The sequence below is a fragment of the Crocodylus siamensis genome, chromosome 2 (genome assembly GCF_052110815.1).
Source record: "Crocodylus siamensis isolate JL-2025a chromosome 2, ASM5211081v1, whole genome shotgun sequence".
Taxonomy (NCBI): domain Eukaryota; kingdom Metazoa; phylum Chordata; order Crocodylia; family Crocodylidae; genus Crocodylus; species Crocodylus siamensis.
Window position 1 is genome coordinate 186,601,241 of NC_143396.1, and position 20,285 is coordinate 186,621,525.

Below are 20,285 nucleotides of genomic sequence, written 5' to 3' on the forward strand. Positions count from 1 at the left end.
ATGCTGAGTTTATGCAGATTTTACAACACGAATCTGAATAAAATACCCACTAATAGACCCTTAAGGAGTAATAAACACACATGAATTTTCCTTAGTTGCACTTTAAAGTGATTTTAACATACTACTAGACCTTAACAATAATATTTAATTGACAAGATTATGCATTTGTATGGATTGAAAAGGTGGTAGATCTCTAATTCCAAATGAACTATAAATTCACTTTTGCATAACATGTTTTATTTATTTCTTTATAGCAGAGATGTTCTCTTTCCCTCCTAGTGAGAGTTTCTTAAAACACAGACAATTTAAACACATTTAATTACCATTTATCATATTCTTAACTTTATAAAATCATCTTCAGATGACTTCTGCATTTCCTGGAAGTGTATAACCACATAGCTGGGTACAAACAGGGCACTACATCAGAAAACTAATAAAAATAGAACCATACATAATACTTTTAAAACACTTTTTCTCTGTGCTGTCAGATACAGAATTAAGGGTGATGCTGCTTCAGAGTTTTATCATGCTTGCAGCCTTTACAGGTTTGCAGTCCAGGGCATCCCTGTGTTTAGGATTTAACCTTTCATTTCATAATGAAACACTGAACAGATAGAGAATAAATGCCAGTTAGGGTTCATCTGAAAATTCAGTAGTGGGTTTCTTTTTTTTCTTCAGTGACTTCCCTATTAAATGCTTTCACATTATTAGGTCTTTTCCTAAATACTTATATCAGTAAATATGATGCACAGTTAGAAATATGATGAGCACAATGTCATAGTTACATGGTCACTTTTTTGGTAGGAAAAAAAGGAAAAAATTCCCACAGTCCTTTTCTCAGGGGTAGTTCTTCCTTATTCAAGGTCCTGCTTATTTCCATGGGACTATTCAGGCCAGACATTGCACGTGTGTTTGTAGTACTGGCTCCTATAGTCATACTTTAATTTTGCATTGTTTGAATGCTTGATGTTGAATCACACTAATTTAAATTCTGGAAAGGTCATAAATGAAAATTCTGGGACCAGATATCCTTGTATCCAATTGCTTTGCATCAGTTTGCGACAGAGTAGGTACAAAATTGTTTCTGGCTGGTCAGTTAAACAAAGTTTATAGTTATTTTGCATCACTAGAGAAGCATAAAGTAGTCAGAGCATACTATGTAAAACCCAACAAGCCTTTCTTCTTATCCCATTACCGCTGCTGACAGAACAGACTGTTTGTAGACCAAGATCTGATGATTGTTCATATGGCAGTTCATGATGATGGGTCACTGGGAGAGATGCATGGAGGAAGCTTAAGACCAGCCTTGCAAGCACATAGTTCAGCAAGGGAGTAGCTCAGTTGGTTTCCACATAGCCAAGCATTTAAAGATCAGTGTCTGCCTGTTTAAATGATCAAATTCAAAGCAGTATTTTCAGTCACATGCATAACCACCAAATTATTGCAGTTTAGGGATGAATGCGTACGAACTGTTACATTTCGTTTCTTAAATAAATTTTATAAATAATTTCCAGAACTGATATTCCCCCCCCCCATATATCTCTCTCTCATATGTGTGTGTGTGTGTGTGTGTGTGTGTGTGTGTGTGTGTGTATATATATATATATATATATGTATGTATATATATAATATGAGAAAAATATCAGTCCTGGAATAAATGAGAATTGAAATGGCAGCAAAAAAAAAAAATGACTCCTTCTATAATATACAGATTTTTACAGATGCAGATTAGATAAACATATACACTACACAGCAAATTTAAAAACATGTATTACTTACACGATTGGTACTAACAGCTCCTTTAGTGCTAATAAGACCTTTCATAGGAATAAATCTAAAGAGGGTTTTAAAAATGCATTCTGTTAGCCTGATAGATGGAGCCATTATGTTCAGTCATATAAACATGTATTTTGGAAATTATGAAAATGCATATTTTTTTCCTTAGCATACTACCAATACCTGGGGAAATGTACTCGGGTATTGAACTACATAGATAAAAATGGAGAGAATTTTGAACACGCATCCTATTAAAAAGGCTGAAAGTGTAATGACTGCTTGAACAGAGCAAAGCAGTTTGCACTCACAAACTACTTACGGACATTTTAACAAATTAATCACCAGCACTATATGTTTATTTTAAGGGAAGGACACTTTTTAATTATTTGGGTAGCTCAAAACAGTATTAATTTGGTAGAGGGTCAGGCTGATACTTTAAAAATTTTGTTCCAGCCTGACTTTGTATTTATTATTCAGGTTTGTATGAGATTTTCATCATTAATACTGTGCACCATCTTGATGTTTACCTTCCACAGTAGCAAAAACATTGAAATATTTTCTCTATTTCCCGTTCCCAGTACAGGAAATACTACAAATCCTATATTGCAGACAAGCGTTATGTTGCAGTAAATTCCAGAGGCCAGATTCATAGCTGTCATACACTGGTGCAACTCCACTGAATTCAGTAGAGATCCAGTGATTTGCACCAGCTGAAGAGTTGGCTCAATCATTTATAGGCATAAGAAAAAATGGTCAAAATGATTTATGCTGGGTTATTTTAGCCAATTAGGGTTTGTCTACATGTTGCCCTACGGTGGTGTAATGATGTGCTACATTGCCAGATGGCGTGGTATGGTGACATAGTGATCACGTGGGTCTACATGTTATCGCCAGCTACATCGCCATAGCAGCATGCTCCCCCGTTACAGAGCGCCGCTGTGGCAATATAGCAGCAAAATCTAACCATATGCCGCCCGTGCTGCACCATGCTTTAATACTTCTAATAGGGTCCAAAAGGAAGTATTAAAGCACCGTGATGTATAGACGTAGCCTTAAACTAACATTTGGACCAGGGGAGTGTCCTTTAAAACTTATGCCTATCATAAAAAAGCAAAGGAAATTGAATACCAATAAAGGAAATATAACAAAGATTATTACTAGCTTCCTTCTTTCCTCCCCCCTCCATGGCACTTCATTCTCCCCTCTGCTGAAATAAACCATGCAAAGAGAAGGAAACTTGGCAAATTTGAACCTGAGGAGTTAGAAATTCTACTGCAAGGGTAGGATGGCAGTTGAAGTCAGCTGTCCCTTATATAAAAGGTTTCTGCAATCAAATAGAGGTGTATGAATTCCTTATCCTTTTCAGTTCTGCCTCTTCTGCCCCATTACCCCTGATCTTTGGGGAAGATCCTTTTCCCAGTCTGTATCTCCACACTACTCCCAAAAGGAGGCTTCACTGTGAAAAGGAAGAAGCCAGCTCATAATAAAGAGACTCAGTATTATTATTATTTTTTTTGGTTTCCTCATCAGCCTTGGGGAAACTAAGAATCAGGAGCTATCAGATTTATCTCCAAATCTGGGGAATCTCTCCCTTCAGAGAAAGGCTTTCTCAAAATTGGGAAGGGAAGGCAATCAGCATGAGATGTCTCTGCCCTTCTCCATGCCTGAAGCAAGGTTATGGGTGGAGGATCTAGTCAAGCATGGTTGTATAGGAAAGCATGAAGACTAAAGAAGTATACCTAGCAGGGAGACATCTGTAAATGGAGAATGTTGTGTAGAAGGTTTGTTACTTTAAGGTTGACATACCTGGTTATGCTAATCTTTTTATTTCATTTTATAGCTTGGGAGGCCTCACAGCAGTAGGGAATCTTATGCACTATAGGAATTTCAAATTCAGATAAATAAGGGGAAACAAGGACTTCTTAAAATGAGGCCATAGATTTCTATGAATTTTCTTCTCTTTTTTTTTTTTTGGTGACTATAGTGCTGTTAGAATTAAGGGCCGTTTTAATTTAGAAGACAAATACCCTTCCTGCTGATAGTAGAGATAAAGGGGAACTCATAGGAACATTATTCTTTACCATTTTTCATCATCTAACAGGTAGATGACGTCAAAAGTCTTCAAAATACTGTTTCTAGTCCAGTTCTTGGCCAACAAATTGAGCAAAATTAAGTATAATATGTACCTGCTGATGCATATTTTTTCATGGAGCATGAATCACCTTACAACTTAGTCTTTACTTTTACTATATATGTAATATATGTAGGGTCCCTAGTCCCAAAGAAGCAGAGAATTTTTGTTTGAATCATTATTATTGATGGCCATAGTCCTTTTATAATCTGTGGATTCCTCTTTCTTTGTATAGTACAAAGCATTTAGGATTGTAGCAGCCAGGTTCCTATGAGGTTGGTATTCCAATCTGTCAGTGGAAAAATGCAAAACAGCATTTGACAAAGTGAGCTTAGACTCTTGAAAGTTTATGCAAGTCTGATTTAGTTTGTCTCTAAGGTGTAACTACCCATCACTCCTTCTTATCAAGACACTACCCAGCACTTACTATTCAAGGGAGTACCAAATCCAAGGTTGCTTTCCTCCAGAGTTATTTTCTGACTTATACCTTATGCTATGAATTTTATCACTTATTCCCAAATATTGTCAGACTTTAAACAGATATTAGACAATATCTGCTAAGATTTCCTTAATCTTTAGTAGCTGCTTCTATTTGATAAATTGTACTATTTTTATTATATTCTGTACATACTTCAAAATCTTTCAAACAAAGAACAGCCTTTATAGGCAGTTTCCTTTTACTTATTATAATGTGATTAAAAATATCTTATTTAAGGCTAGTCTTTAAAATGAAGAATGTCAGATTTTGATTTCTTTTTATCAAAATACCAAAAAGAAAGTATTGAGGTACTCATCCAGGACTTGTATCACTCAGTTAAAGGGATTAAACAGATACAATTGTTCAAATACAAACATGTATTGCCTGTAACAAAAAAGTTAAATAATCTTCATGAAAGAGAAAATGAGTCCCCCTGAGTGTCACTCTGTTTGCATATTAGCACATAGCAAGGTCTCTGCCAAGCTACTCTGACTGACTGCTGCAGATGCTCTTTCTCAAGTATTCTGAGTCAGATCTTTAGTGCAAGTCTTTGGGGACAAACAATAGCACCTGTTCCTCACAAGATATCAGGCCAGTTAGTCCATTCATGTATCTTTAATGAAGCTCTGGGGCAGATGGCAAAAAATGGCATCATCAACAACTTAGCGCAGAGGAGACAAAAGGGAAAGTGTCGATCCAACAATACGCTATTTTTACGAATGGGAAGAGACAGAGTCTAAGTGTTCTTCATACATCTGCTGCTGTCTTGGTTTTCAGAAAGACCTGAGGAACATCCTAGCAATTAAAATTTCTGGGCAAGAAGCCGATTTTATGAAGTTCACCATTCAACCCTCTCCCCCAGCACACGCACACAGATGCATGTATGCAGGCACACATGCACCCACTCACACACACATCAAGTTGTGAGGCGTGAAGAGTCAATACCATACTTTTTGGCAATCATTTTACTTCTTTAACAACTCATGGATTAGTTATAACAGTATATCCACTATATCTTTGTTCATCTGTGCTATTCATTTGGTCTTATGCTGAGAATAAAGACATTTATTTGTAAAATAATTCTTGGCAAAATCAACAATGAATATAATCATTGCTTTAGATTTAGGTCCAAGAAAGTTAAGGAGTTTAGTTATGTCTCAACACCAAGCAAAAGCCTAATTCATGAATGTAGGAAAGCCCTAGATTTTTCTCAAAAATAGTATTTGGTGTGTATTAAAATTTTTTGTTTTCCGGCAATTAAGCAAACATTTCAAAGTCTATATGACTATGTAAACCACACTGACATCATGGAGCTATTCTGATTTATGCTAGCTGAAGATATTGCCCAATATTTGGGCATGTATTTTAAATAATGATTGCAATGGATAGCCTGAGCATACAAAGATAATATTTTTAACTGTTTAGTGAAACATGAGATTTTCAAAAATCATTTTCAGGCATTTGGAATCGGATATGTGTTTGAAAATTATCATTAGGTGAAGTCACCAGGGGAGAATACGTTTCTTATTAGTTAGGCTTCACATAAATCTTGTGAGATAGGTATTGATGGTGTTGACGCATGGGCAAGTTAGGGCCAATATTTTGAACTTTGGTGCCTCTGTTTTGGGTTATTCAGCTTAAGGTAACAGGTTGTTCTGAGCTGGGCAACCAAAGTTTGAAGCACCCAAGAACCTACTGTATTGGCTACCTTAGAAAAAGTCCTAAATAACTTGTCAGCAAGTCACTGACTGATATGTTAATAAAATATATGAGATATCATTCTCAGCCTTTAGATATCACTGATAGGGAACTGTCAGAAACTACCAGGGTCCACAAATGGGCTAAGACAGGTTACATGCTGCTTTCATTATTCCTGCATGTACAGTGAGGTCTGCAATCACTGCCTGGCCAGAACAGGCTCCTGAGGGAGTTCTGCATGAGCCATGAGGTCTGAGCTCACCAGCTAATTGGGACAGGGACTGACTGGACCCCCTGCTAGGCTCTGGAGCCCAGGGGGTGAGTGCTGCTGCTGTTTGCCCTGCTTGACTCTCCCCCTGCCCACTAAAGTCGGGGGAAGAGGAAAGGAGGGGCCAAGTAGTGGTGGCAGCACTCACTCCCTTAGACTTCAGAGCCCTTTAAAGACAGTGGCTCCAGCCAGACCTGGTGCTGAGAGATCTCCTGAGCTCACCAAACGGGTAGGTATGACCATGCTGCTGAACTCCCTTTGGATCTGCTCCTGTTAACAATGAATATGTTATTTTTTTTCTTTGGAAATTTCCTTCAAGAGAGAGGAGTTTAAATGCCCTCCCAGTGTTCCTTCAGAGCCCTACTGATGGAGTCTGCTTTGTGGCTGCACTGAATCAATGTGTGCATTGGTTCCCTACCTACCTTCCCCATTTCTTTTGTGCCTGTCCTGGGACCTTGAGACCCTCAAGTAGAAGAGAGAGTTTGGGTACGTTACATAGATTATGCAGTTAACTGGTTAATCATGCAATAGATTTAGGCCAGCCACACGTGCAAAGTAATTATTCCAGGATAATAATGACTATCCAACTATAAGAAGAGCCAACCAGCTATGAAGTTAGCTGTGTAACAGATCTATAGTTGGTTTCTGTCCTCCTTTAATCTGAACATATAGCAGCACTCTTTCACTGTGCCAGTCCACTGGAAGGACTACCTGCAGTTGATGACCAGGAGGGATCAGTTGGATTAAGAATACTGCAAATGATTGTGAAACACAGAGAATTCAAATCCTTCCAGTTGTTCCCCGTCAGACACTGACATTGTTTATACTTGTTGCACACTTACATTCAAGTACAATAAAACTTAACGCCATTATATCAGAAGTTAAGGCTGGTATTGGGCACATGGGGATCAACTCCAATTTAACCAAGTTGAGCTCATACGCTAACATTCACAACTAGGCTTACCTCAGCTAAAATGAAAGAAATAGCTTCCCAAAGCTAGTTTTTTTCACGCCCCAGCGCTATGGCAGTAATTGCACAAAGACCTTTTTATTATAAGTTGATTTTCTTGAGAAATGGATTCAGAAAAATACTGTAAAGTGTTTATTTTTTGCTTGACCTTTATTAACCTACATCTTAGGGCTTTCCCCAGAGAAGAGTTGTTGGTAAATTAACCCTCATAGACATACACAGTAGCATTTCTGCACTGCATCAGTGGCTGTGAAAGGAACAGGGATATGACAAGAAAATTTGGCGCTATTTAAACAATGTCATAGGTCAACATATGGGATTTGGCCAAAAAAAGTTTTTAGGAATTAAAATGAAAAGAAATCACTTGAAGTTTAGTTTAACTTTTTAATAGTATTTAATGCCACCCATTTACGGTAGGATAAGGGCAAAAATTCTTTCCTTCTGGAAAAATAATTCCTTTCTACACTTCCTAGTTTTGATATATAAACTGTTAGATGTTTACTTTGCTACTAATCAGAAAAATCCTGTTGTCAACCCTTCCGTAATTTGGTGGAGGGGAGGTAGGCAAAAAACTACATATGATCCTATCCAGTATCTCTGATATGTGGATAGCATAAATAAAGAAACCAGGAAATTAAAACGTGAATTTAACAGACACGATTCCATATGTGGAATACAAGTGCTGATATAAGGTGAAGAATTTTCTGCTTTTGCATGTTTGTGTTCTTTGATACGTTTATTAAGGTCAAATGAAATTTGATATAGTAGGATTTATTCTGAACTGCTCTCTGAATACAACTCCATAATTACAGAGCTACATGATAGTGCATAAAGCTATAAAACTGCTTAGACAGACAAGCAATTTATATGTTACAGAGAGGTGTGCATGGCACAGGATATTAGTTTAATTGGGAGCCAAGATGTTGTAGCCTTAAATCTTAAGAGCTAGGGTGTTGTCTAGGAGACTATTTAGCATACTGTGGTGAAATATTGAAATAACATACCTGAATTGTTGGTATATACGTATATATATACTAACAATGCAATAGTGTAAGATCCCAGAATTAAAATTGCCCTAAGGACGTTAATATATGGATGCCAGAATGGGTTTTTAGATATGAAGATAACTCTGAAATGCCTGTCAATGTAATATCCAAGCACCCAAAGAAGAAAAATATGAAAAAGTAATAAAGATGCATGCCAGATTTTTTAAAAGAATCTTTATGGAATATTTACAAAGGTTGATATCTTTTTCATATAGTAAAATGGAAGCACCAGGAATAATAAGAAAGGAATCAGCCAGAAGTAGGAGAAAGTGGAGTTCACTGAGACTGTTACACCTTTGACACCAAGGGGAAACAATGTTAGTGAGGACTTTGATGTGATAATGTGAAATTGGCAAGGATTACTTTAAGGAGAAGGTTCTGTGGGACTGTATGAACACAAGAACACTATCAGTGCTGGAGAAATACCTGTCAAGACAAATTTGTGCTATTTCTGATCAGAGGCTCTCTTCTGTTTAGCAGGTTCAGGGTCACATGCCTCCGCTCATGATCCCAATTTTTCCACACGACCAGCGGACATTGGCAGCGGCTGCTGCAGCCCAGCAGGGATTCCTCTTCCCCCCAGGAATAACTTACAAGCCAGGTAAGTTGACAAGGATATGAAGGTATTCAACATGTTAAGATATTAGCTGTGACTTCTCTTGTGATCTGTCTGGTATAGCTGATGTTACACAAAAGGACTAGCTGAGTGAAAATAATTTGAAGTTTTGTAAGTCTCATTAGAAATAACTTCTGGGTTTATAAGGGTTATAAGGAAAATTGGGTATTGAGCACCATAATCAGTTTACCTCAATATCCCACAAAACCATCTGCTCTGTATTTATTGACCCACTTGCCTCCCAATTTGCATATGGCACACCCTGTTTCTTTATACAAACTGTACATATCTTTTCTTATGTGTCTTATCTGCAGCATGTATAGTATACATTCTCATCTTTTGTGCAAAAATTCTTAGCCTTAATTAGTGATAAAAGCAAAAGCAGGTATAATTTAATTATCATGCTTCAAATAGGCAACTTTCTGTTTGATTTCAATGTGAATAAAAAGGTTTCAGAAATTCAATCCCAATCAGCATTCAGACTTGTAACAGGTCACATAACCTTGCAGTGAAATATGTTTTGAGATGATTTAGCAAATGTTATGATTTCTTTCTTTATTCCTCTGAGTTTACTGGACTCCTGGGGAATTCAATTAGGGATATAATGGTTTGAAGCTACTTTCAGAGCCTCCTTGTAAACAGGGTTTTAAATGTTTAAAGACATGTTGCCAAAGGAATTCAATGCAGGAAGATAGTTAAGTAAATACAAGTCAACCTTATTTTCATTTGTACGTTCTTTGTAAGTGACCTCAGCCCAGAAGCAGTAACCTTATTTTGCTCATTAATAAAATTCCCTGTCAAGCCGTCTTTAGCATATTAACCTGATAACTAATAACCACAAAACCTGAGCATAACAGTTTCTTTGGATATTAAACACAAAATGTACAAAGTAAAGCACTGATCCTGTTTCCACTGAAGTTAGTTGGACTTTTGCGGTTGACTGTAGCAGGGATGGGATCAAATCCAAAGAAAAAGCCTCATAATGTAAAATATAAACAGCATATTAAAGCACAGCCAGGTTGAACTGAAAATCTCTTCAAGCAAGTTAACTTAACTATTTGGTGAAATAGGACCAGATAGGGTTTCAGCAAGCATTTTTGTTTGTCCCCTTCCATTCTATCTCTTTATTCTAGAGGGATTCTTCCTTTTGATAATCATCTTTTATATTGTGCTTTTCGACCTCAAGAATCCCAAAATGCTTTTTGAATTTAGCAAACTGATGCACAGTCTGTACACCGAGAACAGTTTATCCACTTCTGAAATGCAGCTCTGGGTGGCATCAAACTGTTTAATCATACACAGCAGTACAACATTTGAGGATGGGAAACGAAGAGTATCTTTTCCAGCTGAAGTCTCTGGAAGTCACAAGGAAGCATAATATAATTATCAGACTTGGAGTTTGTCCAGGGTTGACATCATTTCTCTTATGGGCCATGATGTATAAAATGACCAAAGCATGTGCTTTAGTCCCGTTGATTTGATCCTTTCTGATAAGCAGTGATTCCCTGAATTGGGAGTGCAAGCACCACTGATAACCAGGAACTCGGTTTTACTTCCCACCTGAAAGTTGACACATCAAACAGCACTTTGCTCATCAGGCTAGCCAAGTGAATTGGGGGAGTACAGACTTAGAGGGAATAGTACACACAGCTTGCTGCCACCCCAATGTGTTCTTTAGAATTGCCATCCAAATGCAGAACTTAACTCCACGCTGCTTTTCTTGTGAACCTGTCATCTTCCACAATGCCAGGTGATGTGGCTTCAGGCTATTTTGAATGAAGAAAAAAGGTCTGTATAACAAATGTTTAAATAATACAGAAATGGTCAAAACTGGAGTTCAGGGAGTCTCAGAACATTGCTAATGAGACATGGCACTATTCCCTAGTAACTGGTTTGAATCCAGCTAAGCTTGTTAGAGACCAGAAGTCACTATGATTGGACTTTTTCAGTGGCTTGTGGCAAATGACTATATTTATATTTCAATGTATTTATTAAATTTCATAGCATGTATTGCCAAAGTAGTTGGCTCTTTTAGTAGTTTGTCTTGGACAAATCTCATCATAAAAAACCCCCCACTACCACAGTTGGTATTGATTAGTCCCTGCTTTTGGCAATCGCAGTACAGAGGATAAGAAATTAATGGAAATAAGAGATGAACTTACACTCTTACACTCTCTTTCTTAGATAGGGTTCCTCGGCATCATGACTCAGGGACTTGAAGGAAGTTTGTTCCCGTACTACTTGTATTCTTCCCCTTGTATAAATAAATAGAAAACTTTCATTTCCAGGGCTATTAATCTAATTTCAGAAGAAATGGATGCATCTTTCAGTATTAATATTTTTCCTCTCAAGTTTCTTTTACATTTTTAGCTCTTCTAATTCTAAGCAATATTGACTGTACTTTCTTTTTTCATTTGGAAAATACAAAAGGGTAAGCTAAGAGGAGCTGCTGGGTATGCTGAGCACCTTTGAAAGTCTGTCCCCAGATTGCACCCCCTCCATTCCCCCCTGGCCCACTAAGGAAAACACCTATTAACTTCTCCCTTCTCCCCTCCACCCCCACCCCCCCCCCAAAAAAAGAATCAAATAAGCAGTGGTCCAGATAATTCCCTTTAATGGGAGGGGAAAAGAGGAAAGAAACACTGGAGCAAGCAAAACCCAGTGAGACTCTTTATCTAGAATATATTGGGGAGGCCCTACAGAATGTACAAGTTTGAGTCTCTATAAAAAATCTGTTAGGAAAAAAGCTCCTTTCTGCTTGCAGCAATGGTATATGGTGACTGCAGCCTTGCTGGCTTTTCTTTCCGTGTGTTGGAACTCTGGGAGATGAACCAGGCAAAAACTAACAAGCAGTGATCACAAGTAATAAATACATACAAAATGAAGTCCCATGCTTCCTTGTGTATCTCAAAGTGGTGTAATATAATTTTCCGGCATGGTAAGTACTAATTGAGAAATCAGAGCTGCATAGATCACCTAATTAATTTTTTATACGTATTTCAGTATTTATACTGTATACTGGATTAATTAAAACTTTAGGGTGCTGTGCAGCTCAAATTACTGTTGCGACTACTGACCTGCAGTTACTTGAACCTTCCAGAATACCTTGCTGTGGAGGTTTCACTTTATTCCGATGGGATGTTCACAATGGCAGCTGTTTGCTAAGAGATGCCACAGAGTTACCATAGTTATTTTGTTTTCTAAGCAGAGTAAGAGAATTATGTTGACCATTTAATGGTGTCCGCTATTTTTGCTCTTGGAACTTATGAACAGGATCATGGTTTTCTCTGATTAAAAAAAATCCCCAATTTTTGGATTAAATTAAGTAATCCAAAATCACATTTTAACGTAATCAGAATGAAACACCACTAATATATAGATATATCTAGATAATATATAGATATAAATTTATATTAATGATGTTTCATTTTGATCATGGAAAAATGTGGATTTATGTTATTCATTAGGCCTGTGCAAAGTGGCTAGTATTTGCTTTGGATTTGACTGATTCAGGGGACAGTGATTTGATTCCATGATTCAAATCACTGTCCCAAATCAATTTGGCTGAATCTAATTCAGAGATTTGGCCACTGCTGAATCAGCCAAATCTCTGAATTGACCCCGTCCCCTGCCTGCTCCCAATGGCCCTACCTGGCTTCCCAGCTCCTGGCTCTTTAAAAAAAAGCCCTCACTCACCGGCTCCTGCCAGGCTGGGGGCAGGGGTGGAATTCCTGCTGTCCCATGCCACATGGGGGGCTCTACCATAAGCCCCCAATTCCTGCCCACTCCCCCAGGCCCCCTATGGCTGTCTCGCCTGCCCAGCTCCCAGCCTTTTCAAAAAAAAAGAAAGAAAAGCCCCGATTCACTGGATGCTACCAGGCTGGGGCCATCCCGCTGGCCCCCACTTCCCCCTGCTGCATGGAGGGGTGCTCTGCCATGAGCCCCCAGAATCCCTGAGGCTGCTGCAGTGACTGGTGAGTGTGGGGTTTTTTATTTTGTTTTGTGTTGTAAGGGCTAGGAGCTGGGGTGGGCGGGGCTGCATGGGGGGGCTGGAACAGCAGGTGGGGGTCAGGGGCTCATGGCAGAGCCCCCCACATGGTGGGGGGCAGTGGGGATCACCCCCCCCCCCACCTGGCAGCAGCTAGTGAGTAGGGGCTTTTTTTAAAGAGCTGGGGCAGGTGGGGCAGCCATGCAGGGAGGGGCCTGGGATAGTAGCCAGGGGTCGGAGGGTGTTCAGGAGAGCTGGGGGAGCAGGCAGGAGATGGGGCCTGGCAGGGGTGCCCCCATGGTCCTTTCCCCCTCCTCCAGCCCCCCTTCTTCTGCTCCTTATTTACCAGCATGGAGTCCGGGTCCAGCTCCCTGTGGCAGTGAGCAGAGACTGCCTGAATTGCTGAAGCTCTTCAAATCTTTTCTGAATTGATTTGGAGAGCTTTGAATCAATTTGGACCTTTTAATTGGTCTCTTGATTTGATTTGGATTCGGAGCTTCAGCCACCAAATCAGGCCGAATCTCCTCTGAATTGAATCAGCACCTGAAGCTTCACACAGCCCTATTATTCATTGTTAGGAATCCTGGTTTTCTCTGATAAAAAAATTCCCAATTTTCAGGTTTAAAAAAGTAATCCAAAATCCTCATTTTTCCATGATCAAAATGAAACACTGCTAATATAGGTCCCTATATATTAGTGGTGTTTCATTTTGATCATGGAAAAATGTGGATTTTGGGTTATTTTTTTAATCCAAAAATTGGGGAATTTTTTATCAGAAAAAACCCAGAATCCCTGCTGATAAATAACAGATGCTAGGCAGTTCTTTCTCTTCTCCTGGGCAGAACAAGATATTCAACTTGCCTTGACCACCCTATACAGTCAGGCTAGTGGGAATATTACAGGATTGGATCATCGTAGAAGTAATCAGAAAGTCTCATCAAGTGGCTTGTCCTAGTGGGATAGTCATTTTTTATCCAGTACATGGGGTTGTGTGAAGGAGAGTTTAGTTCCTTCCATTTTGCAGTCTGTCAAGGTGTTACCCCCTGGAAATTCCATGATCCTGGTGAAGGAATAGGCAGTGCAAATTGGGAAAGGCCAAGGATGTGGTTTAGTGGGATGCAGGATTCAGGCTATTCTCTAAGCAGTTGTGCCAAACCATCTTCTGCATGACTGAGTATTGAAAGCTATGCAACAAGCTGACATATCTTTTGAATACATTGACTAGATGCTAAATTACTTTTTCTGCACTCTCTGTGGCTGTGGATTAAAAGGCCAGGAATAACTTCTACTGGATAGTATCTTCTGAAAATATTGTTGTGTATCATTACAGTTCATTTTAAGTTGTAGAAGGTGCCAGCTTTAGGAACTTCAGACAGTTTGGGACTGAACTGAGACAAAGGGTGAACTCTGCTCTTGTGCTTGATTGCCAGTGCAGTGTTAGTCTCACTTTTATCTCATGTCTAAATCTGAGATTGATCATGACTAGAATTATTGAGAAATTACTTCTCTCTGCCTATCTGGGTGATCCTGCTATTTACACTAAATTCAGCTTTTCTAGTTTCATTGCTGTATTCCTTGTAATATAAGATACTTTTAAAAATAAAGCATTTCCTATAAAAATGACCTGTATCTTAAATTCAAGTTAAAAAAGGCAAAACATTCATGTATGCACCATAAATGTATCTTTCAATTTAAGAAAAAAAATATAAATCACCCAGTAAAGTCATAAAACTGGGGGTCATCTTAAATTAAAGGGTGTTTTATATTTGTAGGGATGTGGCATCTTGGTAATATAGAGAATTATGAAAATAAGAATTGTTATTTCGTTCCCGTCTGAGTGGCAAAAAACAATGGAAAATGTAGATGCACCTTTGGCCTGATTCTCCTCTTAGCTACTGTGGGGTGAACTGATACTAGTACTACTGCAATCAATGGAAATGCTTTGGCTGATAGAAATGAGGGGTAATTAGGCCTGTTGTTGACAGACTGAACTTCAAAAGGCTCACACCATATGTAACATTTGTTGGGAAACCAAGCATAAGCTTCTCAGAGGACATGTATAGCTAATGTAAATGACTGACATCCTTTCAAGTCTACTGGGATTGATTGACTCACATCATTACTATTTCCAGTTGTTGAAACATTTTTTTTCAGTAGTCTTGTCTTAATGTTGCTGCAGTTCTAATTTGTAAAATGTAGTGCTGTATTCTAAGTAAGCTGCTGTTACTCTTGGCAGATGAAGATAGAAAGTATGTATCATATCAAGGCAGATTACAGTTTAGTGAGCTGGCTGAGTGTCTCTGTATGAAAGAGATGCTTAAAACAATCCTATTATGTATATCGCTTCTAGTGGAAATTCCATAAGACTCCGTTAAAATCCTTGTGTTCCCCGTTTGCCTTGTCCTGGTTGGAACCAAGAATCAGTAACCTGAGGAATTGCTATAACAATTCATATGTTCTAAAACGCAGTGCAACAGCTGGAACTAGGAGTAGCCAGCTGAAATGTTTCAGCAGGGATTTCTACTAAATGTTTTACTGTAAGCAAACACTTTCCTGTGTAACCTCATTTGCCGATGCATTATGACCCCAATATGGAACTGCTGGGTGATCACTGCTTCAGAGAAAAGCACAAGGAGTTGAACAGGTGTCTTTAGATGGGACAGACTCTTTCTAGCAACTCCATAGACTATTGCTGTTAACAGCCTGATCAATCCAAATATTTTTGCACAAAAACAAAACTTACCCTGTACACACTCAGCAAGGGGAGGCATCAGCTTTGTAACCTTCATGCAAACTAGTAAAGCTAGGATGAAGTTGAGTAGAGGCAGCTGCCTGCTCTTCTTAGGTAGTTTATTACAAAGGAAAGTGCACAAATGTCAGTTTCCAACTTCCTGTTAGATGGCTTTACAATTCTTAAGTTTTAGTCCCAAAGTGATTAAAATTCCACTAACTCTAGGTGCCTAAGGAAGATCAAGTGGAACCAATGTATGGCTTCCTGAATGAGTTTTAGAAGTCAAAGGGTTTCTAGGGTTTTTTGCCTCCCTACCCACCAAGTCTTCATCCGAAAAGCAAGGCCCTGCCTCCTGTGAATAAGATCCTTTGAGCTTCATTGCTATAGCCAAGATGGACTAAGAGACATTCACTTGGTTTAATTCCAAAACAGTGTGGTACAATTCTGTGCTGCCTTCATTCATTCAGAAATGTTGCCCAATCTGACAAGTGAAACAAAAGTTGGGCAAACTTTTGTATGGCTTGTAAACACCAATTTATATATAAACAATAGCAGTGGAATGTAAACAGACAATCAACAAAGCAGAGAGATTGAAGAGATCAGTTTGCAAAGCAAGGATTGTTCAGATTTTCTTCTTTAGGCATTCATCTGACTCCCTTGTTATCAAAGGCCAGCACATGCTGGTACCTAATGCAGACCTGTTTCAACATGTTTTGTCTTCCTTTGTACAAATTTAAAAAGAATGGGTCCTCACGCAAGCATTCCAAATCCAGAAACAAATTTGAAAAAAATTGCTACAACAAGTTGACTGATTTCTTGCCAAGACAGCTACTGAGAAGCTTCTTGATTCATCTCGCACTGAGAAAATTAGAGGGGGAAAATATGTACCTTCTGTAATTAAAAATTAAAATCAGTCCATGCCAAAATGAGTGCTCACTTTCCTCAAGGGGGAAAAATAACCCCTACCTTTGCTCTGCTCTTAGTGTGAGGTGTCAACAATGTGTTCCCTAACTGTGGGGTATTTACTTTTGTTCTCAGAATAATGGTAATATGATACACCAGGATTTGACCAGGCAGAGATTAGATGATTTTTGGGTTGCTAAATTATGAACCAGAACAGGAATATATGACTTAAAAAAAAAAAAAAAAGGTGGATACATACTTTTCATTAGCCCAAGGTAAAAAAAATGTTTGTAGCTAGCAGGTAAGCCAGAGAGCACGATAGGGTGTGGTAGAGATACTAATGAATTAACTGTGAAGCCAAAAACTACATATATATATATATAAAATATTTCCAACTATTTCAACCCATAGAAGCATGACAGCTGTGAAAAAGGAGTGCCTCAGGGAATTCTTTTAGAGTTTGATTTTTTTTTTAAATATGTTTGACATGGAAAATGTTTTAGTACAAATAAAGCAACTGGTATTGAACTTAAAAAGTGGGGGGGGGGAGAGAGAGGGAGGGAATAGATTGCCGTGTGAAACAGGAATGAATAATTCATGATATTTAAAGAAAGAATGCCTCCGAAATGTTCTGCAAGGCCATCCGTGCTGATAGCTTGAATCGTTATTTTCCCCCCATTTAAAGCATCATTAATTCAACATCTTTGTGATTTTTTTAAAAAACCTGGTAAGATATTTACCAAAGAAACATTATTTAACTTAGATTAGGATATTTTTTGTTCAGATAATTTTGTTTAGATATGAAGGAGATAAGCAGAATTACTTAGCCATAAAAAGACAACTCAGTTCTATCAGAAAATAATTTAGTTGGTTTTTTTGTTTTGTTTTGTGTTTTTTTTTTAAACACTGGAAACTAAAATCAACCTCATGGAAGGGGAAAAATAAGATCAGATATTTTGAACATTACTCCGTAGGATACCAGTACAATATAGTGTTAGTGAACGCATTGTAGCAGAGCTCCATATGCAATCAGAAGCCAATTGTTACTGGACTGTGTACAAGCACATACTGTGCTCAATGGTCTGATGAGGTATTATGGATATGATGCAAAGAGACCTTGTGGATTAGAAACTCACAATTTGTTAAAAAAGTGAAATAACATTGGCGTGGAGCAAGCTGAGTACAGTAGCACTTCAGGTGGTAAACAGGGGGAGTTCCAAGGAATCTAGTGAAGGCTTTGGGTAATCATGTATATCTAGGGAAGAAAAAACCCCCAACCCTTGGAATGATTATATTATTCTGGATCTCTTTGTGCAGTGTCTTCATTATTGCAGTCTACTTTCAGTGTGCAAAAGTTTGTGCAAAACAGCTTGATTATTATAAATGTCAAAAATGTGCAGAGGAGCAGCCTATTAAAATATAGCCTAGAGATAGTACATAATACTGACTTTAAATAAGAAGCGAGAGCCAAAGTGATACTTCATTAAATCATGGTTATTGTGTAATTTATCCATCACTGTATTAATTTTTATATTACAGGTTTTACTGTTAGACTACTTTCCTTGCCAGTATTCTTTCATTCTTTACATTGACTAAGCCTGTTAACAGCACTGTAGGACAGGGACCACTACAATGGCTTGGAAGTGGGAATGCCTATAGAATGTCATAATATACCAGGCTGCTGCACTTGTTTCAAACTGACAGTAGGTCTGATTGTGTGGCGTATTAATTATCCTAGTAGTGAAGAATACACAACTCTTCATGTGACTATCTAATGAGGGTGATAGGCACATTTCTGGCTGGAGCCCTAAAAATGTTATTTAGAAATTTAATTTTGTGTTGTTTGTATGTTGTGAGATTTTTCTTCTATCATATATCCATTATGATTAAAAACACCTTTCACCTGGGCATCTCAAGGCACTTTATGAGCATCATTTGATACTCAGGGCACCCTAGTATAATGAGGAAGTTTTTGTTATCTGCATCTTATAACAGATAAACCTGAGGCATGGAGAAGTTTATGAACATGCCCGAAGTCATTCACTGAGTCAGAAGACGACCAGGAAATAGAACACAAAAAGCTAACGCCTGATTCTAAGCAGAACTGAACAACCCCCTTTCCTGTTAACTTTTAGTGGATGCTCAGTACTTCACAGATTTGAGCCTCAACATCAGGAACTAGATAAAATATTTCAAACTGTTTTTTTAAAGCTATTTAGCTTTATCATAAACAGTGATATGTTTATGATGTGTAATAGAGTGTACATGCTTGAATAGCACATTTATTTTTAATGAAAATCATGAGGATCACATTTATGTTTTGCCAGTTTGCCTACCAGCTATCTGCTAACAAAAAGTTCCAAGGTAGCACGGCAAGTCTGTGCCCAGCTAAGCCTTTTGTTTTTGCAGATGTTTAGGCTTACAGCAGGGTTGTAGAGCACAGGCAATACTAGGTCCATGTTTGCACTTGTCTGCTGCTATTCTCTGCTCATTGTCTAAACATGCATGCATTGTTCTTCTCGACAGGTGATAACTACCCTGTGCAGTTCATTCCATCAACAATGGCAGCTGCTGCTGCTTCTGGACTCAGCCCTTTACAGCTCCAGGTATGTGCCAGAACAACAAAAATGTGGGATAGAAGCCAACACTTTAGAGGAAAACTGCTAGCCAGCTGTATGCTAAATAATGGTCTGAATGTTAAATAATTTTTTAAGCATAGCCCAGAAGGATTAACACCTTATATACTTATGGTGCTGCAAATAGAAGAGCATGCTGCCAACTCCGATAATGAAAAAGAAAGACAAAATTATTATGATATTGTACCTTGCATTATAGATCAACAGAGTTCCTAATTTTTTTAAATTATAGGATAGGTCAGCACAAGATATGTTTGGAGGCCTTTCCTGCTTCATTTTCTTTCAGCTTTCTTCCTCTAAGTGTAGTGTATATCTGAATAAATGTACTTGGTTTTTACTTTTTCTTCTATGGTATGGAGATGGGCATATCATAAATTGCGAACTTTCAGCTTCTGTTTTTATGTAATCTCACCCTTTCCATGCATTGAGCTGGTCAGATGCCAGGCACAGTCTAGAGTCTGGACTTAGTCTGTGACCAGTCATTTATTTATTTTCAACATATATGGGACTATATATTGTGTGAACATGATTTACACATTAAATTACTAGCTGTTTTTCATTCAGATAGAGTATTAATTTCACAAGAAGAGATGCAGAAATACCTTAAATAATGAAGCAGCAGTCAAAGGCTTTCAGAGTTAAAATGTGCAGTAAGCGAGCAATAGTGAACATGAGAGGAAAGTCTATTAAAGATGCATGTGACTATTTGCAAGTAAACCTCTGAATCTCTCTTTTGCTTAGGTTTGAGTTAGGTTTAGATACAAAGGAAAGATAAATTGTGACTAAAATAGCAAGGTAATTCCAGATGAATTTACACACAGGTATTTTACTTAACATTTTTCTGTGCTACAGCCTTTTTTTAATTGAAAAGGATAAAAGGTAATATTCTCAGATCCCCCCATCATCTCATCTTTCGGCTAGCCTAAGTAGGCAATTGGGAAATCTTCTTATACATAGAAATCCCCAGGTAACGTTAAGCTGGAACGGCCCACTTTTTTCCAGCAACTCTTGAGCCCCAGGTGTACTGGGCATTAGAGTTTGGTC

General features: G+C 38.2%; 1 protein-coding gene across 20 annotated transcripts in view; it reads left to right on the forward strand.

Moving 5' to 3' along the window:
* Positions 1 to 20,285, forward strand: part of SOX6 (SRY-box transcription factor 6) — a 536,736-nt gene that overhangs the window by 369,563 nt on the left and 146,888 nt on the right. For 18 of the 20 annotated variants that reach the window (XM_090032599.1, XM_090032598.1, XM_090032613.1 and 15 more), the window contains 2 exons: positions 8,845 to 8,968; positions 19,132 to 19,211. In XM_090032599.1, the coding sequence (XP_089888725.1) occupies positions 8,845 to 8,968; positions 19,132 to 19,211 (204 nt within the window). The remainder of the gene's footprint in view (positions 1 to 8,844; positions 8,969 to 19,131; positions 19,212 to 20,285) is intronic. The other 2 variants (XM_090032609.1, XM_090032611.1) reach the window with 1 other exon arrangement.